At 36.3% G+C, this 27,277-nt stretch overlaps 1 protein-coding gene across 1 annotated transcript in view; it reads right to left on the reverse strand.

Annotated features, from left to right (window-relative positions):
* The window catches only part of ACADL (acyl-CoA dehydrogenase long chain), a 56,664-nt gene that overhangs the window by 14,735 nt on the left and 14,652 nt on the right, over nucleotides 1-27,277 (reverse strand). Inside the window, exons 5-11 of the mRNA XM_055290473.2 lie at nucleotides 22,717-22,783; nucleotides 18,150-18,314; nucleotides 17,097-17,198; nucleotides 15,855-15,968; nucleotides 7,727-7,854; nucleotides 5,322-5,408; nucleotides 33-1,016 (exon numbers count right to left, since the gene is read on the reverse strand). Of these exons, the coding sequence (XP_055146448.1) occupies nucleotides 923-1,016; nucleotides 5,322-5,408; nucleotides 7,727-7,854; nucleotides 15,855-15,968; nucleotides 17,097-17,198; nucleotides 18,150-18,314; nucleotides 22,717-22,783 (757 nt within the window). The 3' untranslated portion in view covers nucleotides 33-922. The remainder of the gene's footprint in view (nucleotides 1-32; nucleotides 1,017-5,321; nucleotides 5,409-7,726; nucleotides 7,855-15,854; nucleotides 15,969-17,096; nucleotides 17,199-18,149; nucleotides 18,315-22,716; nucleotides 22,784-27,277) is intronic.

Here is a 27,277-nt window from a genome sequence, read left to right on the forward strand (position 1 = left end):
TGCTTGAAATTATCTCTTTCACATATTCTTACCTTATTTTACTACTTGTTTATTCACTTATTTTTTAGTGATCTTGCCAGTTTTGTTTGTCATCATTGTATTAACAGCCTGGTTTATAGAAGACATAAAGCAATCATTAAGTTAATAAATACATTAACTGTTGCAAAAGAAAAGCCATAGCTTTGATACCTATAAAATGTACCAATATCTTGAAATTAAAGAATGATGGATTATTCTGTGTTCTCAGGTGTCAGCAACTGACAGAACCAAGGCATTCCCTGGTCAGGGTTAGGCAAATACTTAGCTGAGTCCTAGGGGTTTCAAGGCAGTAAGGTATGATGGCTTCCAGCTTCAATGAATGCAGTTCTCACTCAGCAGCGTTTCACAGAGATGTTCTGCATAAGCTTTTGTTTGAAGAAAGAGTTCCATTGCTTAAAAACAGGGGGTTGGAGTACAGTGGTAAAAGCCACTGTTCTAGGGAATTTGGAGCAAATGGTAGCCTTAACGAGTTTACATTCTAAGTTATATTTACTTTTCCCTTTAAAAGTCAATGTGCTATCTTATTAATGTTTTTATACTATAACGACATAAAATTATTTCTGCCTTGGTTTGAAGATTTGAACAATTTGTGCTTTTTAGAATTTTAGAGATAAATGAAACACCTAGGCATCTAGATTCAGAAAACCTTTTACCTTTGGCTACATAAACTGTAAGTTAAACCTTATATTGGTAAACTAGAATTTTGGCTTCAAAGATGTGTCCTTCCACTGTGTTAATCTTATATTTATATTTTATTTCCTTCTCTATAGAGAGAGCAGGTAAAAACATGTTTAGTGTTTCCTCGATTTCCAAGTTACATTTTATCTTGAGCAGATTTAAAACCAGATTAGCTGTAATAGGATTCCAGGATGTGGGCAGATGTCTACTTGTCAAAGACAATCTCTCTTGCAATCAGCTCCTTCATTATTTCATTTGTACCACCATAGATTGGCTGAACTCTGGCATCCACATAAGCTCTGGATAAATCAGAAGATGATTGAATGAATAAATAAAATATATTAGAAACTGTAAATTTTGTCTTACCAGGTAACTCAAACTATTCATTTAATGAAGTACAAACAATAAAAGTCCTTCATAAATTACTTATTTTTTCAATATGGCATTCATCCTAAATTGGAATAATAGTAAAAAATCTATTAAGATGTTAATAATCTGTATAGCTTTGTATTAATTTGATTAAAGAGATTACAAATTCAAAATAAAAATAAGTATGTTTCATCTGATTTAATTTTGTAAAATTCAGCACATATGATAACACTCTTAAAAAGTCTGTTTTAGATTAGGAAATGCACAGGATGTCTTAGTCTCTTTTTGTCTTTGATGTTTCCTAAAAAGTTGAAATCCACTGGTTTTATAGAAAACAAAAGAGAAAAGACACATATTTTCTAGCATTCCCACAACCACTATCACTATCAGGAATATAAACTAATGCTTTAGCAAATATTATTTCCCAGAAAGTTAACAAGTAACTTGTTTTTTGGAAATGGTTAATAGTCACTTCAGTGATGTGTGGAGTTAAAATACTAAGTGGCTGTGTCCATTGCCATACCCACACCAAAGAAAAAAAAACCCCAAATATCATAAGTTCACTTTTGATAGTCATGATAACAACCATGCCACTGTACAGTTATTTTTATCTTTTCTCATCTCATTTTATCCTCTCAGCTCTGGGATTGGGGAGGGATAAATATTAATACTGTTTTCCTGGTAACTAAAGTAGAGAGAAGTTAATGTATTTCCTAATTAATGGTTGCTATTTAATGGTCACTAACAACACATCATTGGCAGACTGGAATGAGGATGTAGGTATTCTGCCTCTTTTTCAAATATCTTTTTTGTATATTGCAACACTTTCATTGGCCAAAGCACTTAGAGCTAGTTATTGAACTTTGGACTTTCCTGGTAGACACACTCAAAGGCTTTTCTTTTTTTTTTCTCAAGTATAATCTTGGTGTTTTGTTTTGTTTAAATTTGATTTTTAAGACAAATTAAATGTGCCAGCTCTCTAGGAACATACCATTTTTGGACTTATTCTTCTCCATATTCATCAGGGTTCCTTACAAAGAAATGGACACTCAGTAAATATTTACTGATAATGATTTACTGTGTTTCAAAGGAAATTTAGAATCTCAGAACTTTCTGCTGAAAGCTTTAAAAGCTTGAGATATTTATGTTTTCAAACATTTTTTTCTGAACAGATTTTGCTATTCTTTACAAAATCTAGCACTTGCATTTTGAGCACTTACCTACTGTAAGCCTACTTCAGCAGTCCCAATGCGTGTATATATATATATATTTAAATGGGCTAGGCTTCTTTTTACATTAAAGAAGTTCCAATGGAGTAGATAAAGCAGAGATTAGTAGACCTTTTATATGTTACTAATTAAATTTAGTCATCAACTAAAATTAACAGTGAAAGGCAGCAGCAGAAATGTTTAACCACACTGCAATGAAGTTCTACATCTAAGGCAGCTCTTCCCAGCATGGCAGAGAAATCTTCAAATGGCAAGGCTTAAATCTCACTCCTCACAGGCTCGAGCCTAATGAGTAAGACTTAAATAAACTCACATGCTGAAGATCAGTTATTAAAGAAGACAAAAAAAAAATAAATAAATAAAAAAGCAGAGAAAGCACCTCTTATCTATGAAACCAACCCTCAGCAACATATATATAAACTAATGTAGTTTAGTCTGGGGGATATAAGAAACAGAATTAGAAGATTTTTTTTTTTTTTTTATCAAATCAAAGTCTATACATTACATCCACATATTGCCAATGTGTCTACGTGGCTTTTTGTTGTTGTTGTTGTTTGTTTTTTTGAGACAGTCTCACTCTGGTGCCCAGGCTGGAGTGCCGTGGCACGATCTCGACTCACTGCAACCTCCGCCTCCCGGATTCAAGCAATTCTCATGCCTCCGGAGTAGCTGGGACTACAGGCACCCGCAACCACGCCTAGCTAATTTTTTTGTATTTTTAGTAGAAATGGTGTTTCGCCATTTTGCCCAGGCTGGTCTTGAACTCTTGACCTCAGGTGATCCACCCGCCTTGGCCTCCCAAAGTGCTGGGATTACAGGAGTGAGCCACCGCATCTGGCCTAAGTGCCTTTTTTGATATTAGGCGATATATGGGAAGAGAAATAGCAGTCTAGTTTAAAAATTGATACAATCTTTGAACTAACAAACTAGCCAAGAAAGGTGATTATTGTTTCTTAAAGGGAATATAAGTCTCTCAAACTGAAACCAGAGATTTCAAATAAGCCATCAATCTACAACGTTTGCTTGGTACCAACTTAAAGGAGTTGACTCTGAGAAAACAGAGACCAAGGCTTATGCCACACTCTAATCTTAAGCCATTTAGATGATTGCCTTCTCCCCACCTAATAGGCCTTTCTTTTTTTTTTTTTTTTTTTTGAGACGGAGTCTCGCTCTGTCGCCCAGGCTGGAGTGCAGTGGCGCAATCTCGGCTCACTGCAAGCTCCGCCTCCCGGGTTCACGCCATTCTCCTGCCTCAGCCTCTCCAAGTAGCTGGGACTACAGGCGCCCGCCACCTCGCCCGGCTAATTTTTTTTGTATTTCTAGTAGAGACGGGGTTTCACCGTGGTCTCGATCTCCTGTAGGCCTTTCTTAAATGTGAACTAAACCACACAAACATTGAGCCACTACATAGCTTCTGCTCTTAATGTAATTTTAGTAAAATATTTTTTCTAAGGACTATAAGCATATTAAATGTTTCCAATTATACTTACCAAAAAGATAAATTTGAAATCATTCGGCTGCCAGTTTGAATGTGGGTTTCATAATTTTTCCCTTTAGATACTTTATATTAAGATAATAATCTTAAAACATTTTTAGAAGCCTATAGCATTCTTACTCTCAGATTCAGAACAAATTGAACTTTTCTGTATAAATCTAAAATTTCCTTGGGAAAATTTTCTAAACCAAAATCATTTCTAAATAACAAGAAAAATATATTTTCTAGGGTGATGAGGATAAAAGCTATGGGGAGACTTCTGAGGCAAAAGACTATGTTAAGATAAAAGGAAATTCTGGAGATTGAGGAAGAAATATGAATGGGGACACTGCCTATTTACAAATTAGTACTGCTTCAAACTGATAAGAATATTCATATATAATAAAAAGATACATTTGATTTCTTTCAATTTGAAGGAAATAAAAAATCTATTTAGAAAAAATATTTTTAATTTATTTTTTAGAACAAAACAAATAATCAGATATTTAAGATATGTGACAACTTAGATCCTTTTCACATGCCAGTTAATTTTTCTGTATTGCTTTTTTTTTTTTTTTTTTTTTTTTTTTTTTTTTTTTGAGACGGAGTCTCGCTCTTTCACCCAGGCTGGAGTGCAGTGGCGCAGTCTCGGCTCACTGCAAACTCCGCCTCCCAGGTTCACGCCATTCTCCTGCCTCAGCCTCTCCGAGTAGCTGGGACTACAAGGCGTCCGCCACCACGCCCGGCTAATTTTTTTGTATTTTTAGTAGAGACGGGGTTTCACCTTGGTCTCGATCTCCTGACCTCGTGATCCGCCCGCCTCGGCCTCCCAAAGTGCTGGGATTACAAGCGTGAGCCACCGCGCCCGGCCCTTTTTTTTTTTTTTTTTTTTAGTTTTTTTAAAAAAGTACTATTTGGCTGGACGCAGTGGCTCACGCCTGTAATCCCAGCACTTTGGGAGGCCAAGGCAGGCAGATCACTTGAGGCCAGGGGTTTGAGACCAGCCTGGCCAACAGCAGAGGTGTGGCAAAACCACACCTCTACTAAAAATACAAAAAAATTAGCCAGGTGTCATGGCACACACTTGTTAATTCCAGCTACTCTGGAGACCGAGGCACAAGAATTATTTGAACCTGGAAGGCGGAGGTTGCAGTGAACCCAGATCATGCCACTGTACTCCAACCTGGGTGACAGAGCAAGACTGTCTCAAAATAAAATAAAATTAAAAATTAAAAAATTAAAAAAATTTTTGAAAATACTTGAAAATACTATTTGTCCTTCTGCATAAGGATTCAAATAAAGCCAAGGATCAAGCTTTTGTATATTGGTCTCTTTATTTAAGAAAAATAAAATCCTAGTAGGCAGTTGATAAAAAAGCTGTTTCCATTTGCTTGAATACATTTTGTCTGTATTCAGCTGAAAAATTCAAAAGATTGCACATCTCCTTTCCCTCTACATTTGATGTACAAAGTAAAGAAATTTTCCTTTTTCTTCACATCATAAAGAAGAGTGTATCAGAAAACTATACTTACTTTGCAATTGGGTACTCCCACATGTATCCCCAACCTCCATGGAGCTGTACACAGTCATAAGCTACACTATTTTGTAACTCAGATGCCCTAAATGACCAAAATAAAAGGCAGAAAAGAAATGTTTGAAATGGATTTTCATGAGGTGCTTCAAAACCAGAAAACTAATTATTTACAATTGTTTAAATGTGCACATTTATTAAGCGATTAGAACGGCATATTAGCTAAGCAAAGAAGATAAAAATTACATATGAAATAAATTTCAAGAGAATTTTCATATGAGTACCTTTTTCATCAATTATATTTCTTGCTAGGTTTTTGTTAGGCTAGAAGCAAAAGGTAGAAAACTCAGATGATTAGATTTTGGCTATTTCAGGCTAGAAAAACATGCAGTAAAGAATATGTTCTAATTTATTTGGATTCTCTATATGATCTAAATTACTCAGGCACCTAGTTCTTTTTGCCTTTGTAATATGCATTTTTTTCTCCAATGATGTCACTTTCTACTTGAAGATCACGATTCTGAATTTCAGTATAAAAAAGCAATTTTTTAGGGTTCTGACTTTTCAGAAATAAATTGAAGATAAAAGTGAAAACCTAAGAGGGCAGACTAACAAAGTATATGCTATCATATAGGAAACATTAGAAAATTATATAGAGATTATTATTCCCGAAGTGTGTGCATTAGTATTATACATAATGTTTGTATACATAAACATGCAGTCCTTGAGAAAAATTATTTTCTGATAATATCACAATTCTATCAGTAAAATTCATGATAGAGATTTTATTCACCTTAACATAAAAATATGTTAGTTCAAAATTCTTTTCTACTTATTTTTCTTTTCTTTCTTTCTTTCTTTCTTTTTGTTTGTGTGTTTGTTTTAGTGATGGAGTCTCACCCAGTCTATGGCCTAAGTTGGGGTACAGCGGCGCAATCATAGCTCATTACAGTCTTGAACTCCTGGGCTCAAAGGATACTCTCACCTCAGCCTCTCGAGTAGGAGTTACTACAGTGGCAAGCTACAGCACCCTACTACTTATTTTTCAGTAGTGGGAAGCATAAAGCAAAAATAAGGATAGATACTTCTTTTTATTTAAAATAATTTTAAACTCAAACCATACGACAGGTGAGGATATTTCTAAGCAATATATTAACAATATAATTATTAATAGACAAGACTTTGGGGACAATAATATTTGGAATTTGATAATTTTTATATTTGGCAAGTATTTTAGTGAAATATTTGCTGGGCTATAACTAGTTGCCTCCTGTGTTTCAATGTGAAATACGAGCATGTGTATAAATCTGAGGTTTTCAAACAACAAGGTCAATGGCTATCCAAACTTCTCTTTTTCTAAAAATATGTAAATTTTTTTTACACTTTTTGCCACTAGTCAAAGAACTTGTTGTAAATGTAAATATAAAAAGTCTCCTCAAAAGTGCGAGTTTCTGAAAAGTAATTCCACATTATTTTTCAACCTGGCAATTTTATTATGGGATCATTACATAAAGCACAAAATATTTCCCCTGTTCTACCTGTGACTGAACTGAACACAAGTTAATGAATAATGACAGGAATTTATTCTAGGTTACTCTTGGGCTAATGATATGGGAGAATGTTTGTTTTTAAAAAGAGGAAACCAAATCTACTTCCAGAATCTGATTTAGACTGTATATTCTAAAATCTTAAAATATACAAAAGTCTGACAAAGAGGGATTTTTTTTCATTCAACTCATCTTTAACACCATTGCTAATAATCTTTAATTCAAATCGAAGTCTTTCTAAACTTAATAGGATTTTTATTCTCCTTTCACTTAATAGAGCCTGTGAAACTTTGATTGGACAGCCAGTTCTTCCTGAATTTTTTCTTACATTTGGAAAGCACCTTAAATAGAAAAATCCCCTCCAACTTAGTCATTTCACAGATAACAAAAACATTTTCCTCGATGGAATGAAGTTTAATTATAGTTATTTAATAAAAGAATTGGGACTCTATCTCAAGACTCCTAAGCTTTACTGTTCCCTTTCAGCCTCACTATACTGCCACTCTTCAGATAATTTGAAATTAAACTATTACTTGAATGAATGAATCAGTCATCCTATCAATATCACTCTTCATTATCCCACTCTTAATATTTTATTTTCAACAGCAAGTTAAGAATTAAATACTAACTTAGCTTGCCTATTAGGATAAAAAAATTAAATACCAACTTGAAAAATTTTTAGCGCATTATACATATGCTTAATGGAACTTTTTAGCATTTTTTTTAAAAGTTGAGTCTCACTTTTATTTTTTACTTCACAGATTTCTTCCTTTAAGACCCTCAAGGCTGAGCTTAAAATTGGCAGAATTCCACATCAGTCTGAGCACACACCACACTCTAATTACTGTAGCATGCATACCAATATTTCGCCATGCAAGCAGTGGCGGAGTCCAAACTTTTCGCTTCATGCAGCTGGAGACAGTTGTCCACAAATGCTCGGGTTACACATATATGTGTTTTTAATTCTGCTAATTTATGCTGCACTGTCTTGAATTTAAAGGAAATAAAAGAAAAAAGTGAGCATGGTAGAAATATAAACTTCAACCCACTTAACATATCAGAAATTATACAATAAAAGATCTTTAGGGCAAACAAAAGTGGAATTGTTGGTTTTTTCCTCCATAAAAATGGCATTTGTTACCAAATCAGCTTAAATTTAAAACTCACTATATTTCAGTGCTAAGGAAATTTGTACTAAAAGATGCAAAAATAGTTTAAAACATAAATAATGTCTTGTTTCAGTTTGTAAAATTTAGACGAGGCAAACTTCTTGAAAAACAGCGTGACTTTAATGTGTGAGCACCATCTTGTGGTACAGTTATTTAGGTACAGGTGTTGAAAACACCTATTGAATTTTCCTCCAGAGATTAAATCCTTGAAGATTCTTTCTTTATTAATTAAGTATACAGATTTTGCTACTCTGCTTCTAACATCTGGAGGGACAAGGGGTTTCTATATATGTTCATAAACACATCAAAATATTTATAAGGTATTATTTAATATTGCACAGTATTTAATCTAGATCTGTAGAAAGCAATAGAATAAAATCAGAGTACTAAAGAGATCAAAGCCCAGTACCCTCATCCTCGTTCATCCCTTCACATTATCCCTTCTGATATGGTTTGGCTCTGTCCCCACCCAAATCTTATCTTGAATTGTAGCTCTCATAATCCTCACATGTTGTGGGAGGGATGTGGTGGGAGATAATTGAATCGTGGGGGCGGGTTTGTCCCATATGTTCTTGTGATAGTGAGCAAGTCTCACGAGATCTGATGGTTTTATAAAGAGCAGTTCCCCTGCACACGCTGTTTTGCCTGCTACCATGTAAGATGTGCTGTTGTTTCTCCTTCACCTTCCGCAATGATTATGAGGCCTCCCCAGCCATGTGGAACTGTGAGTCCATTAAACCTCTTTTTTTTTTTTTTTAAATAAATTACCCAGTCTCAGGTATTTCTTCATAGCAGTATGAAAATGGATGAATACACCTCCCATACCTCTCAATAGCTTGTTTAGCAGTCTCTAGCATGGACTGAATGGTCTGGGATTATCAATGTTAATATAGCTATGTACCTACCTCCTCCTGCTGGCCATGGACAACCCATTAGTGTTTTTGGAAATCATTATATTTAGACTATTCTCAATTGCTCCTGACTGTTCTTGCTTCAATCAAGCTTTATTTCATTCCTGACTCTAGGCTCTCACACTCTGAACTTGGAGTTTATATCTGTTCTCTTTGGCACTGATTCTTGAGCCTCTCTCAGGAAATTGGCTTGAACTTGAAATACTGGGTTCCCACTTTGGGTAGCTCCAAAAGTATACTCCATTCTAGTTGATTTCTTAGGTCCAAGGCCCAGATATGGTCAGCTGGCCTATCTTCTTTGTGAAAATTCAGATAGAAACAGAGTTCTGATCATTCTGCTGTGAAATGAGTAAGAACTTCACTGTGGCTAATAGAAAGCATACACGTGGAAAGTTACGGGCAAAGGTGGTGCAGTGAAACTCAAACTAGAAATTAAACATATCCCACTTAGGTACTGCCAAGTACACAGCTGTGTTCTCAAAGAAGAGTGGTGGGCCACATTCTCAGAAGATACAGGGTCTGCTTTTAATGCTGGCTACAGCAATTCTCAAATTATAAAACTGATTATTTCACCGTCATTGTTGGTTAGGACAGTTTTGATACTTACCATTTCTGGAAAATAGTAGAATGGGAGTGTAAAAAGACCCAGGACCAAGCAAGACCAGGGTGTACCAGGTAGAGTAAAGCTCTGAGGGGCAGATCCCTTACAGATGTATCAACATAACTACTGTGCTGATGAAAACTCCAACTGACTGTCTTTCCCCTGGTTTTATTTCACCCTGTACTAGAAACAGAGAACGTAACTGGCATCGAATGATTCCAAAACTAAGCAATGAAAAGGTTGGCACCCCACTCCTTGCATCTCTGTATTCTGGCCTCTAATTCTGAACATGCTGGGTCACATCAAAACTTTCTTCCCCACTTATTATTTCCCTTAATTTTTCCTATCTCCATTTCTATTCATCATATATTTAATTAGGTCAAATATCTACACTTTAATCAGCACAAAGTTTCCCACTCCCAACCCACACATTCAAGTTTACTCATAGACAATATAAAGATGGAACAAAAAAAAAGAAAAAATAGGCAAATAATCTATATATCAAAAACAGATGAGTATTCCATGAAAATCCCTGAAGATGGTTTCTAAGCCTACTCCTAGTTTAGTTCAATGACACTATGTATGACACTTTATTTGGAAAATAAGGGTGGATCCAACAAGCCTCAAGACATTTTTTTGCCTACGTGATGCCACATTTGGGAATTTATGCACTGTCTTTACAATATGAAAGAGTAAAGATATCTAAGCCTGATTCTCTCATACAAGAGTAGTTCCTTTGTAAATGCTGGAAACTTCTAGAAGCTGAGGTAAAACTTCAAACCAGAATGGAATGATTTAGAATTCTTGCATCAGTGCATTCAGTGAAGTCCAGAGGTCTGAGAGAATAATGTCTCCAAGAGTACATAATTTACTCTCTGAGGATAAAAAGATTAAATATTTACGTATCTTACCATTGGGTTGAGCATTACGAAACAGATTTGGTCTTTGCTTTTCACTGCAGACACTGCATTATGCTTTCTGAAATCATCCTCTAATCAAAGGCAACTAAAAATTAGACCACACATTACTAGCCAAGTGCGCTTTGTGAATGATCGACAAGGTCATAGCAGTATTTTTAAGTCATTTATATTTGTTAATAAATAATACTGCAGCTAGCATTAAAAAATTATTCTGAAGTTACTAAGTGGGCTGGATGGAGTCTTTTTCAGAGTTCTGAATGACAGAATTCTTAGAATCATAGAATTATGGAAATGGAAAACACCTTGGAGAGGTTATCTAGCCCAGTATTCATTTAAACAACAGCATCAGTTGCTCTCATATATTAGGGTTAAAATATAAAATAAAACACACTAAGTTTGCTATTTGATAGTTAATTAATCCCATGCTCAAGGTCTTAAGAACTGGATATTCCCATTTTAGACACATGTCAAGAAGAAGCATTATTTTTTTCCCTCTCTATTCCTTTCCCTAATTCTTTATGCCCTTAGAATTAAGAACACATACCACACAGGAAATGACTAACCAAGAGCTCTCATTAGATTAGAAAAAACATTCCATTTTCACTTCATTGCCCACTGAGTGAAGGAAATAGAAAAAGAAAAAAGGCCCATTTGCTTTGCACTTCTGGGCAGTAATAACAGTATATAGGTAAAGAGTGTAGGTTCTGGAATTAGAATATATGTGTAATTTGGGGCCAGTTACTTAACCTCTCTACACCTTAATTTCCTTAACTGTAAAATAAAAATAATTAAAATACTTATATAGATTTGCGAAGAAAAAGAATGAGACAATTCACTTAGCAGTGTCTGGCAGATAGGGAGCAGTCAAGCAATAATATCCATTATTATTATTTAACATCTGGATTTTACTGTTTTATTGTCCATTCTGTGAAAAACCGTAAGATTGACATAAACTATGGAGAGCATAGATTTTAAAAATTCCAATAATTATTGTTACATCCATACAGTAGGTTTCTATTCTAAAAAGAAAATAAATTTTGTGACATGCATTTCAACTGGTCAGAAAGCCCCAAAATGTTCAAAATTCAAGGATAACAAAGAGAATGGAAACTGAATAGTTATATAGTTATAAAATGACACGTGGCCAAGTATATTGTAACATTTAAAGCTCTTCTATTTCAATTGAATAACTAGACCCATAGTGTACCCAGCTCTCGAATACAAGGTATAGTATGTACAGTATCGGTTATTCATCGTCTCTGAATATACTCCTAGCTTGAAATATGAAAATATTATTCAAATATATTTATTTAGATAAAATAGGAAGATCAGAAGACATATCTCAGAAATCTCAGAACATATACACTTACTTGGAAAACAATACTACTAGCTATCAATAATGTGACCTGTGGAAGTACAATGCTACTGCCACCTACTGAAAGTTTAGGGAACTAACTTTGAAAGAAGGCAACAATAAAATGATACTTCTTTAAAAAGGAATGATTAAAATTATTTTTGCTATTAAAATACAACAAATATATATTTTAAAAGAATATTTTTCCCCTATGAGAAAACAATATGGACCACTTTTCTATTTCCTTCATGGTTAAATGTCAAATTACATGCTTTCTGAGCCATTCAGGCAATCTGGGTAATATAGTCATCCTTGTTGTAATCTAGTATTAAGTTCATAAACACAGGAAATACAGATTTCCAAAGGAATGGAAACATGTCTTTTGGTTCAACTGTTATACCTTTAGCCTTATTTTGGCTAAAGGTATATTTTTGTTTTTGTATTCATTTTTGTGGGGAGCAGGGAGACAGAGTCTTGCTATGTCACTCACGCTAGAGTACAATAGTGAGATCTCAGCTCACTGCAACATCTGCCTCCAGGACTCAAGCGATTCTCCCACCTTAGCCTCTTGAGTAGCTGGGACTACAGGTGCACACCATCACACCTGGCTAATTTTTGTATTTTTCGTAGAGATGAGGTTTTGCCACGTTGCCCAGGTTGGTCTCAAAATCCTGGGCTCAAGCAATCTGCCTGCCTAGGCCTCCCAACGTGCTGGGATTACAGGTGTGAGCCACTACGCCTGGCCTTGATATAAGTGTTTTGGTAAACATTTTTGATGTTTAAGTGGTGGTGGTTGGATTTCAGAAGCAAATGATACTCATTCCACTTTGGGTACAGTTGAGAAAATCAGAGTGATATCAAGTGGTAACACTTCCTTCATATTGCCAGGAGCGTAGTATGTGTTTCTAGAGTTAAACCCATCAAATTACAGTTGAACACATTACTCTTAGGAGGCAATCAATATATATTTGTTCAGTGAAGCAAAAAGGAAAAAAATCATATATGTCAGTGTTTCTCAATGGGAAATTATTGATATTTTGAGTGACACAATTAGTTGCAATCCAAATGTGAATTACAGGACATTTAACAACACTGTCCGCCAGAGCACTATACAAGTTGTACCTCCAGTCAACTGTGCACACCCACCTCCACCCCATTCCTGACATTTCTAAACACCTGGGTGAAAGGGCATTCACTGAGAACCACTGATATGTGTAAATCAGTGATCCATAAATGAAAGGGAATATAAAGTATAACATCCTTGCTCTTAAGGAAATCAGAATTTAGGCAAGTCAAGTCATACTGTTTTGTTAAATGTTTTCTTGATTGAGTGTACCTCATTTTTAGAGATTCAGAACAACTGTTTTAGGTTTGTTGTGTCAATAAGAAAAGTTAGGATGTAAAGACTTTTTTTCAGGATGGAAAAAGTAAATTTGATGACAATACAGGTAGCAAACAGTTCCCAAAACGACAAAGAGAGGGTCTAGATCAAGAGCAAGAGGAAGTAGATGATAAAAAGGTCTCCCATATTGAAACAAAATGGAGCAAGGCATTATGTAAGGAATAAAATAAGGATAACAGCTAATTTTAATGTGGGCTTACTTTGCCAGGCAATATTCCAAGCACTTTATGTATGTTACCCCATCTAATTGGCAGAGACAGGAGACAGCTGAGGGTCTCTGGCGAAACCCTGCCTTCAAGCCTAAACAGCCTAAAGGCTGAAAAACCCGACTGCTGGCCACAGATGAAGCCTGCCCTTTCCCAACTGATCCTTTCTGAATAATGCCCACCTGTGCACTGGAAGGACGGAGTGGAGCCTCGGGAAGTTCACACTGTTTGCAGAGGAGAGGAGCCTAGCCTCTCCTGTTCCTGTGTGATGACCTAGGATTCAATCTGTGAGGCAGGAGACCTGCTAGCAGGACTTCCTTTCACTTTGCTGAGAGTTTCTTTTTCCTTTTCATTTAATAAACCCTGTCCTACTCAATCTACGATGTGTCTGCGTGCCTAAATTATCCCGGTCATGTGACAAGAACCCAGTTTTTTCCACAACATAATCCTCACAACAACGCTATGAGGCAGTCTCTGATATTCACAAGTAGGAAAATATTTTATAAATATTTACAAACATTATAAATTTTAAAGATTTATAGTCATAAAATTTTACAATTTTGCAAATCAAATACATTTTATATATTTACAAATAGGAAACTATTTTTGAGAGAGAGAACATGCCTAGACTACAGAGATTCAAGCAGCTGTGTTAGGACATAAACCACACTTGAACATAATTTCTAGAATGCTGGTTCTGAAAAGCCACCAAGTTGTTTCATTTCTACCTTTCCCTTCACAAAGCCTTTCAGCCAGTCATTCTACTTAAAAATTTTTAAGTCAAATCCCAACTCCAGGTTTTTTGCTGGTGAGATGTTTTGCCAATTTAATGACCACATGAAGGAATTATAAACTATTCCTTCATTTAAAAAGAAACTATAGGGTCTAAAATTTAATTAGCATATTTAATGACTGCGGCCACCATATACTGAGTTCTTTTACAAAAACCCTCAAGTTCCTGGGAAAACTCAATCCTAGGTAAACACAATCATCTGTCTTTTCTCTATGTTTATACCTGGGAAGCTAAACTCTTATCATAAAGCTGATTGATACACAAAAAGCAGAAAGTAGTTCAGTTTCTCATTCTGAAGAAGATATTTCATACCTCCCTCACCTTTCTGCAACACCTCCATGCCTCCTTCACTCACCTGTCTTTCAAGGACTAACTTTCCCTATTGTTATTTATTTATTTGTTTATTTTTGAGATGGAGTCTTGCTCTGTAGCCCAGGCTGGATGGAGTGCAGTGGTGCGATCTCAGCTCACTGCAACCTCTACCTCCTGGGTTCAAGTGATTCTCCTGCCTCAGCCTCCCGAGTAGCTGGGATTAGAGGTGTGCATCACCATGCCCAGCTAATTTTTATATTTTTAGTAGAGACAGGGTTTCGCCATGTTGGCCAGGCTGGTCTCGAACTCCTGACCTCAAGTGATCTGCCTGCCTCAGCTTCCCAAAGTTCTGAGATTACAGGCGTGAGTCAGTGTGCCTGGCCACATTATTTAAAGAAATAGAAGTCTTCTATAAAGAACTTTTGTAGTTTTCTACCAACAGAGTGATGTATCTGTCTGAACTCATAGATGTCCTTTGCTCCTTTCTTCCTGTGCAAATGAAAGAATCCCTCGCCTGTTGATGGGAAGGCCTATCTTTCCATGTGTCAGCATCCACAAACTCATCTTTTCTCAAAGACCTTACGCAGTTGATTATTTCCTTCCTATCTACAACCTTTCCCTCTTTATTAAATCCTTTCTTTATATATGATTATTAAAATATGCACCCACATTCCCATCCTAAAAATAACGACAAAAAATTAGTAACTCCCAAATATCTCCCTTGACTCTCAAATCTCCTTCCCCTCCCGTCTTCCCTTACCACCCTTTCTCTCAACTACCATTCACAGCCAAACTCAGGAAAGAGTTGCCTACCATCAGTATTGTTTTACGTCCTCATTTCTGTCTACTCACTCAGGTCTGTCACCCTCCACCTCTATTAATGGCTCTTACTAAATAATCTCCATATCATTGTATTCAATGAGCACTCTTTGCCCTTCATCTTATTTTCCCCCAAGCAGCAATTGATCCCACTCCCTACTCCATGAAGCCCTCTTTCCTGCCAGCTTCTGTGACAAAGCTCTCCTGATTTGCTTTCTCCTTTCTGTTTATTCATTCTCAGTCATCTTACAGGCTCTTCCTTTTCAGACAATATGAATTCCAAATATGAATTCTACCTTTAAATCTTGTAGTCTTCCTCAAGGACTGTGTCCTAAGACCACTTCCTATCTTGCTCTCTATCTCTCCTTAGTGATCTCATCCACTTCCATGGTTTCTAATATCACCCTACATGAAAATAACCCCAAACTTCTGTTTACCCCAGGCCATTTCAGATTAGTAAATTGATATCATCTAATACTAAACCACAGTGACAAGCTTACCTGTAGGTGAGCAACTGTTTTGCCAAAAGCTTTTCTTTGTTTAACATAGTTCCTGGTTTCTTCAAACATGAATTCACTAGCTGAAATTGCCACATCAGCAATTAACAGCCTTTCCTATAACACAAAAATTAGGTCTTAAACATTACTCTGATTATGCAAGTGATTTTCACACAATTTCAATTATGATAAATCCTATAAATTATCTTTATAATAAACTCATAAAGATTAATTTATATCTTAACTCCTTATAAGAAAACAGATTTATGAGATTCTGACACATCTCTAATCACTTTCTAAAGCAAATCCTTTATTTTTATGAATGACTGCCTTTATTTTTTTATAATCTTTTTAAATTTTTAAGAGATGAAGTCTCACTCTGCTGCCAAAAACGGAGTACAGTTGCACAATCATAGTTCACTACATCCTGGAATTCCAGGGCTCAAGTGATCCTCCCACCTCAGCCTCCTGAGTAGCTGGGACAACAGTCACATAACACCATACCCATGAATGACTGTCTTCATTATATATATGCAATTTAATTTTTCTTCTCTTTACTCACATGTGAGTTAAAAACAATCCCTAGTTGCTTATTTCAATTTATTAATCTCTGCACACTGTATGACTCAATATATCTGTGGAAATAAACATCTTAAAGCACATAAATTCTACCTATTAATGTAAAAGTAGCCTTAGTCAGTTTAATTCCATCATGCTGGTGATTTTCATGGCAGTCACTAGGCAGGAGTACCCCCTTACACTGGCATCTGAGGCTCAATAATCACTTGTCAACCATATTTTAAAACCATAGCTGTTTAGGGACTGACCTTATGTGGCTAAAACTTTTCAGTCTGAATTTTACACTTTTCCTTTTGATTCACAGTTATTATTTAAAAACTGGCAAACTATCAAATGTTTTGCATGACATTTCCTTACAAAGAGCTAAAAGTTTTTGAATTGCAGTTAAGAAGCTAAAATCATTCTAAGAAGGAATCACAGAACTGAAATATCTGTTTTTCCTACTCACTTTATAAGCTTTGATTGGATATTACTGAGTTCAGCTATTTACTTAACTACCCTATAAAACTCATACTTTTATTACAACTTTAATACTCAAATGATTAGCTATTTCACAAGTTTTGCATGTATAAATTTGCATGCATAATATAGAAATAACATGTTTCTATATTATTCTATTCCAATTCATTATTCAGTCAAAAGATGGAATCTTTAAACACTTCTGACCTGTGGAAGCTCTTTCATTATGTAATAGAAGCCTTTATTCTCTTCTCCAAGTAGGGCACTAGCTGGCAACCGTACATCTTCAAAGAATAGTTCTGCGGTATCCTAAAAGACCATACAAAAAATGTAGAGAATGATCTCATTTAAATCTTCCAATAACCCAGTGAATATTGAAGTGAATATTATTTTTTCCAAAAAAAGAAAAAACACAAATTGGAAGCCAAGTTGGAGTAGTTAATGAACATAACTAGTAAGTGGTAAACCAGGGATTTGAACCCACAGCCATCTGATTCTAAACCTTGTGGCTTTCCTACTGCAATACACTATCATTCCAGCTCTAATACTGTCCAGTTCTCAAGGTACTTGGAACTAAGGATTTCTAATACACACTAAGCAAAACATGTATTTTTGGTAATGTATAGAAAGAACATTTTCTGGGTTTTTTTGTTTGTTTGTTTTATTTTTTTTGAAACAGAGTCTCACTCTGTTGCCCAGGCTGGAGTGCAGTGGCATCATCTTGGCTCACTGCAACCTCTGCCTCCTGGGTTCAAGTGATTCTCCTGCCTCAGCCTCCCGAGTAGCTGGGACTACAGGTGCCTGCCACCACACCCGGCTAATTTTTTATTATTAGTAGAGATGGGGTTTCCCATGTTGACCAGGCTGGTCTCGAATTCCTGACCTCAGGTGATCCACTGGCCTCAGCCTCCCAAAGTGCTGGGATTACAGGTGTGAGCCACCGTGCCTGGCCACACTTTGTTTTTACTTCATATTTTTCTTTAACACATTTTACAAATAGATGGCTTGTTACCATGCAGTTAATTTTGCCATTTCTAAAACAGATATTCAGAATACCTTGATTCATTTATATCGCTGACCATCAGAAAGAGATAGAGTGGTATAAATGAGAATAAATCTCATTACCACATCAGAAAAGCATATTTTAGGAATTCAGCATAGGAAATAAAATTGTGCCACATGTAATCCTCTATGTAAGTCTCCTATCTGATTAATAGTAAACTCAATTAGTACCTGAATATGATTTACATTATCACTCACCTGGGCTTTTAATCCCATTTTATGTAGCTTTCGTCCCTTGATAAATCCTTTCATTCCATTTTCCACCAGAAAAAGGCTAATACCATGGGCAGGGGAGGGAGCTTCATGATTTGTGACCGCAACTACAATCACAACGTCACTTAATGACCCATTACTGATGAACACCTGCAAAACCCCAAGTACATTATTAATGCACCATGATAATTCAAGTCTATGTGCAAGTTATGATTGGGAGAAAGTATATTACAGAAAACTAAAACAGACAAGACATGCTTGATACCTCTCTCTGTACCCTACCCAAATATCTGCAGAGTTGATTATTCACACATGATGTTATCAGGAATCAGGGGAAAAATTACTTAATGCTTCAAAGAATGAAACCTATAGATTTTCTTTTCACTATTAATATTATACATAATAATAATAAACAGAGATTATTATGTTCTTTAAAAATGAAACCAAATTGTCTATTATGATGATAAATTGTATTTTAGAAGGAAGCCACTGATAAGAAAAGAAAATCTAGCTGGGCCTGGTGGCTCACACCTGTAACCCCAGTACTTTGGGAGGCCGAGACAAGAGGATCATTTGAGCTCAGGAGTTCAAGACCAGCATTGCCAAAATAGTAGAGACAAAAAAATTAAAAATTAGCTGATGTGGTAGTGTGCACCTATATATAGTCCAAGCTACTCAGGAAGCTGAGGCAGGAGGATCGCTTGAGCCCAGGAGTTTGAGGTTGCAGTGAGTTATGATTGTACCACTGCACTCCAACCTGGGTGACAGAGTGAGACCCTGTCTCTAGAAAAAAAGAAAAGAAAATAAAAGAAAAATAAAAAGAAAGAAAATCTGCTGTAAATGGCACTATATTATTTATTCTCAGATTTATCAGTTTTTGAAAAGGACTATTTTTGATTTTTATAATTGATATCCTGCTTCCTTTAAAATGGTCTAAATAGGAAACTATGATTAAGGAGGGAAAAATGACAAGCCAAATGAGAGGGATTATCCGATGATATTGATTCAGAAAACAAAGTATACTCAGAACAAATATTAATAATTATCTTCCCATTCTGCATCTTTCCTGGTTCATCTCAATCATTGTCATGGCTCGAGTCACCCTCTACATGCTGATGACTCCAAATCTTTATCTAAGTCATGTTTCTTTTCTTTTTTTTAAGAGACAGGGTCTCTCTCACCCAGGCTGGAGTGCAGTGGTATGACCATAGATCATTGCAGCCTCAAACTCCTGGTAAGCCACATTTCCTGATAGGACCTGGACCTGAATATGTACTTGCTTCTGGATAGTTCCACCTGATGACTCATGGGCAGGACATACTCCTTCCCACCCCTACTCCTATCCAATCCTGATTATCAACCTATTTCCCTATCTCAATGAACGCTTCCATAAATTATGTTATCATCCTGCTTCATATTCAATTCAGCATCTAGTTTTTTCTAACCCATCTTAATACTTTTGGAATTTATTCACTTCCTTTCAAGTCTGTTGTAATTACCTTATTTCCAGCCCTCATCATTTCTTAAGTTCCTACAACCGATCTCTCTACAGGTGTATCATTCATCATGATGTCAGAGAGATTTTTCTAAATGCAATCTGATCATATCACCTTCACACTTAAACATTTTTGAATAGCTCCTAACAGGCTTCAGGATGAATTCAAAACCCTTAGCAGGAAATAGAAAACTTATCACAAACTGGCACTAGCTTACCTCTCCTTACCTGGCTTACTGCTTGTCCCACTTTCCCCAATTTCCTGTTCTTCAGTCAGCTCTACTAAACTACTTGCTGTCCATCACATTGCGAGGTCTTCCTGACCTATGAGTCTTTGAAAAATCTTTTTTCTGCTGCTTGGGAAAGGCCCTTTCCCAACTCTGCTGCAATGAATTGTATTCATCCTGGATGGTTTAGACATCAGATTGGCCAAAAGGTCTCAAATTCTCCAGGCTGGGTTAAGCGCTCCTACAACACCTCAAATTTACCAAAATGATCTGTTTTTATCTCTCTCCCTTTGAAATAGTAGGGGTATAAAATGATGTTAGTTACTCCCATCACCTAAAATGCACAGCACTGAAACATACAAATAATGAAAAATGGGCAAATAATGTTAGTGTTGTCTACACAACAGCAAATGAAGATAGTGTTGGCAGTATGGTTATAGGTGACACAATAATAAAAGATCATCAACGTGCCTCCTTACTAGGAGCTCCTAGCCATTTCCTATTCATATATATATCTTAAGTGCTTAGAATTCTTGTTGGCACAGAGGAGGCCAAAGGATGTTTTAAAAATATATTTTGAAAAAGATGTTCCTCAAAAAAAATTCTATACATCTTGGCAAAAATATTTTTTCAACAGTATTCTCCATTACACCACTCCCTTGGTCGAAAACCTTGTAAGTCTACCAAGCTCCTACCTTTCTGTGTAGTTCCTAATATCTGTATAGCTGCCACAGTTGAAATGCTATGAGTGCTTTTTTGTTTGTTTTGCATCACACAGCATCCAGGAATTAGTATCTACAGTATGCTCTAAAATGGTCTCATACATGTTTTAACTACAGATAATAAATAAACAATGGAATGGAAAGGAAGGGAGGAGCAATTCATTGGGCAAAAACTATTCATTTTAATACGCTGAGCTCAATTTGGTAAATCAAGTGGAGTTCTCCAGAAGTTCTTATTGGAAGCAATTATAGCAAAGGATTAATAAAATCTGAACCATTTCTACAATAGTGTGACCTAATGTGAGTTTTAACACCATGGTGGATCCCCCTTTCTAATAGAGTTATGTGAGAATTTTCCTTGCAAGTGGACTTTCTCAGTTTGTTTCCTAATTATGACATTCCAAAGTTGAATAGGGCTGAAATTATCCCTAATGAGGGCCAACATTTTTGGGTGGTAGGAGGATATTAAGTGCTTATAAAATAACAGAAAATAATTGCAGATATTATATAGAGAATGTAAAGTTCTAAAGAAAAAGGAAAATATAATTCTCCATAAGTACATAATACAACTATCATTGATAATTTCCTTTCTCATATTTTTAAATTTTAATATAGTAAAAATGTTTCTATACTTGCATTCTATATCCTGTTTTTTCACTTAATGTATAATTATTTCCTGTACTGTTAAAAACTTTGTGTTGCTAGTGTTAACGGCTGCACATTCGTTCAGATGCACTGTATTTGCTTACCCATTCCTTTACTTTTACTTGCTTTCAATTTTTTGCTATTTCTAATAGAGTTTTTGAAACAGAGTCAGTGGTACCTTTCCTGTGTGGTTCCCACGAAACCCTATGGCTGAGCAGACGAGGTCTGCTTAGAGAGCTAGAGGCATAAGAGAATGTGGTTCCCATTTCACTTCTGACCAAATATCCCACTCCCCTTTCAAAACGAGCCTTCTATATGCAAGGAGTTAACTGATTATATGTTGGAGCTATCATCCATTTAATTATAATTCTTAGGAGAAATTATTTAAACAAATATTTATTAAAGTATATTTGAAGAACACCAGTGATTCAATTTTGTAAATACAGAGATAATAGCCCAAACAAACTTAAAAAACTAATTCTTCAACAAACCTTGGCACATATTTTCAGAAAGATTGTTTTAGAACAGTAAATAAAATGAACATCTTTCCTTCACATAACACTCAGTCAACAACAAATATTTACTGAGTATATACCATATACTATTTTAGATGGGCAATATCACTTGCCCTCAGTGATATAAAATGCATTTGCCCTCATTGATATCAGAGATCCTGAGCCCATTTGTAACCTTAATTGGAAGCGCTCTCCAATTCTACCAGTGAGTTGATTGATTTAGTGGAACTGAATGGTTCTCAAATGGCTCCCAAATTCTATCACTGTATCACTGATATCTTTTTCTCCTAGGATCTTTTTTTTTTTTTCTTTGAGAGAGGGTCTTACTCTGTCTCAACCTCCTTGGCTCAAGTGATTCTCCCTCTTCAGCCTCCTGAGTAGCTGGGACCAAAGGGCACACCACCATGCCCAGCTAATTTTTTTAATTTTTACTTTTGTAGAGACAGGGTCTCACTTTGTTGCCTAGGTTGGTCTCAAACTTCTGGGCTCAAGCAATCTCTTGCTTCAGCCTCCCAAAGTGCTGCGATTACAGGTGTGAGCCACTGTGCCTGGCCTTCTCCTAGAACCTTTTGAAATTCTTCTTGATCTATATGAGAAAGCTTTTTCCCCAATCTTTTATCAACATAAAGTTTAAGTATTATTAATATTTGTCCCACATTTGGGCAATGTGAGCCTCACTTTGTCTTTTTCTGGTTTGATAAGGGCTGTTTGGAAGCTAAAACAACCTTTGCCATATTAGTGAGGGGGCATGCAAAATGAAATATAGAAGAAGCTACCACAGATCTTAAGTAATATATGTTGTAAATTTACTGTCTCCAAAACAACTTAGGTAAATTCAATTCCTGCCTGAGTCCTTAGATTTAATAGAATTAATGAATTGTCTTTGAGACATTGTTACCCATGGCATGACTCTGAAAAGAAGGGCTATAGAAGTCCCTTTTTACACACCTTGCTTCCATTGAGAATCCAGTCACTTCCATCCTTTTTAGCATTTGTTTTTATTCCCTGTAAGTCACTGTAATTGAAAGAAAAGATAAAAAAATTCATCAAATGATAAAAATTAAATTATACAAATGATATAAGTATGTATGTAAATTAGATTATTCAAACTGGCTACACCATTATAAAATTGCTGAGTATTAAGAATGTTCACACAATTGCACTGAAAAACCATGCTGATCTATTATATTCTAAAGCACTTATACAAATGAATATATGATTAAGATTTATTATATAAATTAGCCAGATTTTATACAGTAGTATAACAAAGCCCAACTAACATTCGAGACCCCAATGGGACGCACATAACATTTCAAACCTCACTGCATCCCTGAGATTACGTGTCACCATGTACTTTGCTGCCTTTAAACACCTTGGTTCCTTCCACTGTCTCTAATGATCAAAAATTTAGCTATTAGGCAGGGCATGGTGGCTCATGCCTATAATCCCAGCACCTTGGGATACTGAGGCGGGAGGACTGCTTGAGCCCAGAAGTTTGAGACCAGCCTGGGCAACAAAGCTAGACTCTATCTCTACAAAAAGTTAAAAAATTAGTTGGGTTTGGTGGCACATGCCTGTGGTCTCAGCTACTTGGGAGGCTGAAGTGAGAGGATCACTTGGGCCTGGGAGGTTGAAGCTGCAATGAGGCATGATCATGCCACTGCACTCTAGTCTGGGTAACACAGTGAGAATTTGTCTAAAAAAAAAAAAAAGAGTATGTCTCAAATGCCATTTTTTTCTAACAAACCTGCTCTAAGTGTAGAATAGATTATTTTTCTAAATATAAAAGAAACAAATATTAGTAAATAAAATATTAAGAATACAGACAGCATTCCAAAGGAGAAAAATCATTTTAAAAATAATTTTATCTCCTAGAATGAACATTTTAAAGGTATATCTTTCCAATATCTTTCTATGGATATAACTATACATATATATGCATTTTTATAAAACTGGAACCATATAATATGATTTTGATCTGTTAACAATATCTAATGACTTCTTATTAGCTGAACAGAGCATCATCATGGATTTACCATAATTTAAAAAAATAATCCCCTATTGTTAAAACACTTAGGTCCCAATTTTTATTAATGTCATATAATAAATAGCAGAGTGTGTAAATAGTCCACATTACTTGTGTAATTTTTCCAATTCGTCTTCTTTACGTGGGTGATATGGTTTGGCTCTGTGTCCCTACCCAAATCTCATGTTCAATTATGATCTTCAGTGTTGGAGGAGGGGGCCTGGTGGGCTGATTGGATCATGGGGATGGACTTTCCCCTTGCTGTTCTTGTGACAGTGAGCTACTTATCATGAGATTTGGTTGTTTAAAAGTGTGTAGCACATCTCCCTTCTCTCTCTTCCTGCTTCTCTGGCCATGTAGGACATGACTGCTTCCCCTCTGCCTTCTGCCATGATTGTAAGTTTCCTGAGGCCTCCCCAGCCATGCTTCCTATACAGCCAGTGGAACTGTGAGCCACTTAAACCTCTTTTCTTTATAAATTACCCAGTTTCAGGTATTTTTTATAGCAATGCAAAAACAGAGTAATAAATACAATGGTGTTTATATTTTATGCCCCTCAGCATTTTTTTTAATTCTATTATTATTATACTTTTAAATTTTAGGGTACATGTACACAATGTGCAGCTTTGTTACATATGTATACATGTGCCATGTTGGTGTGCTGCACTCATTAACTCGTCATTTACATTAGGTTTATCTCCTAATGCTATCCCTCCCCCCTCCTCCCACCCCACAACAGTCCCCGGTGTGTGATGTTCCCCTTCCTGTATCCATGTGTTCTCATTGTTCAATTCCCACCTATGAGTGAGAATATGCAGTGTTTCCTTTTTTTGTCCTTGCGATAGTTTACTGAGAATGATGATTTCCAGTTTCACCCCTACAAAGGACATGAACTCATCATTTTTATGGCTGCATAGTATTCCATGGTGTATATGTGCCACATTTTCTTAATCCAGTCTATTGTTGTTGGACATATGGGTTGGTTCCAAGTCTTTGCTATTGTGAATAGTGCCGCAATAAACATACGTGTGCATGTGTCTTTATAGCAGTGTGATTTATAGTCCTTTGGGTATATACCCAGTAATGGGATGGCTGGGTCAAATGGTATTTCTAGTTCTAGATCCCTGAGGAATCGCCACACTGACTTCCACAATGGTTGAACTAGTTTACAGTCCCACCAACAGTGTCAAAGTGTTCCAATTTCTCCACATCCTCCCCAGCACCTGTTGTTTCCTGACTTTTTAATGATCGCCATTCTAACTGGTGTGAGATGGTATCTCATTGTGGTTTTGATTTGCATTTCTCTGATGGCCAGTGATGATGACCATTTTTTCATGTGTTTTTAGGCTGCATAAATATCTTCTTTTGAGAAGTGTCTGTTTGTGTCCTTCACCCACTTTTTGATGGGGTTGTTTGTTTTTTTCTTGTAAATTTGTTTCAGTTCATTGTAGATTCTGGATATTAGCCCTTTGTCAGATGAGTAGGTTGTGAAAATTTTCTCCCATTTTGTAGGTTGCCTGTTCACTCTGATGGTAGTTTCTTTTGCTGTGCAGAAGCTCTTTAGTTTAATTAGATCCCATTTGTCAATTTTGGCTTTTGTTGCCATTGCTTTTGGTGTTTTAGACATGAAGTCTTTGCCCATGCCTATGTCCTGAATGGTATTGCCTAGGTTTTCTTCTAGGGTTTTTATGGTTTTAGGTCTAACATGTAAGTCTTTAATCCATCTTGAATTAATTTTTGTATAAGGTGTAAGGAAGGGATTCAGTTTCAGCTTTCTACATATGGCTAGCCAGTTTTCCCAGCACCATTTATTAAATAGGGAATCCTTTCCCCATTTCTTGTTTTTGTCAGGTTTGTCAAAGATCAGATAGTTGTAGATATGCGGCATTATTTCTGAGGGCTCTGTTCTGTTCCATTGATCTATATCTCTATTTTGGTACCAGTACCAGGCTGTGTTGGTTACTGTAGCCTTGTAGTATAGTTTGAAGTCAGGTAGCATGATGCCTCCAGCTTTGTTCTTTTGGCTTAGGATTGACTTGGCAATGCTGGCTCTTTTTTGGTTCCATATGAACTTTAAAGTAGTTTTTTCCAATTCTGTGAAGAAAGTCATTGGTAGCTTGATGGGGATGGCATTGAATCTATAAATTACCTTGGGCAGTATGGCCATTTTCACGATATTGATTCTTCCTACCCATGAGCATGGAATGTTCTTCCATTTGTTTGTATCCTCTTTTATTTCATTGAGCAGTGGTTTGTAGTTCTCCTTGAAGAGGTCCTTCACGTTCCTTGTAAGTTGGATTCCTAGGTATTTTATTCTCTTTGAAGGAATTGTGAATGGGAGTTCACTCATGATTTGGCTCTCTGTTTGTCTGTTATTGGTGTATAAGAATGCTTGTGATTTTTGTACATTGATTTTGTATCCTGAGACTGCTGAAGTTGCTTATCAGCTTAAGGAGATTTTGGGCTGAGACAATGGGGTTTTCTAGATACACAATCATGTCATCTGCAAACAGGGACAATTTGACTTCCTCTTTTCCTAATTGAATACCCTTTATTTCTTTCTCCTGCCTGATTGCCCTGGCCAGAACTTCCAGCACTATGTTGAATAGGAGTGGTGAGAGAGGGCATCCCTGTCTTGTGCCAGTTTTCAAAGGGAATGCTTCCAGTTTTTGCTCATTCAGTATGATATTGGCTGTGGGTTTGTCACCACTAGGCCTGTCCTAAAAGAGCTCCTGAAGGAAGCACTAAACATGGAAAGGAACAACCAGTACCAGCCACTGCAAAAACATGCCAAATTGTAAAGACCATCGAGGCTAGGAAGAAACTGCATCAACTAACGAGCAAAATAACCAGCTAACATCATAATAACAGGATCAAATTCACACATAACAATATTAACTTTAAATGCAAATGGGCTAAATGCTCCAATTAAAAGACACAGACTGGCAAATTGGATTAAGAGTCAAGACCCATCAGTGTGCTGTGTTCAGGAAACCCATCTCACGTGCAGAGACACACATAGGCTCAAGATAAAGGGATAGAGGAAGATCTACCAAGCAAATGGAATACAAAAAAAGGCAGGGGTTGCAATCCTAGTCTCTGATAAAACAGACTTTAAACCAACAAAGATCAAAAGAGACAAAGAAGGCCATTACATAATGGTAAAGGGATTAATTCAACAGGAAGAGCTAACTGTCCTAATTATATATGCACCCAATACAGGAGCACCCAGATTCATAAAGCAAGTCCTGAGTGACCTACAAAGAGACTTAGACTCCCACATGATAATAATGGAAGACTTTAACACCCCACTGTCAACATTAGACAGATCAACGAGACAGAAAGTTAACAAGGATACCCAGGAATTGAACTCAGCTCTGCACAAAGTGGACCTAATAGACATCTGCAGAACTCTCCACCCCAAATCAACAGAATATACATTTTTTTCAGCACCACACCACACCTATTCCAAAATTGACCACA

The sequence above is a fragment of the Symphalangus syndactylus genome, chromosome 8 (assembly GCF_028878055.3).
Source record: "Symphalangus syndactylus isolate Jambi chromosome 8, NHGRI_mSymSyn1-v2.1_pri, whole genome shotgun sequence".
Taxonomy (NCBI): domain Eukaryota; kingdom Metazoa; phylum Chordata; class Mammalia; order Primates; family Hylobatidae; genus Symphalangus; species Symphalangus syndactylus.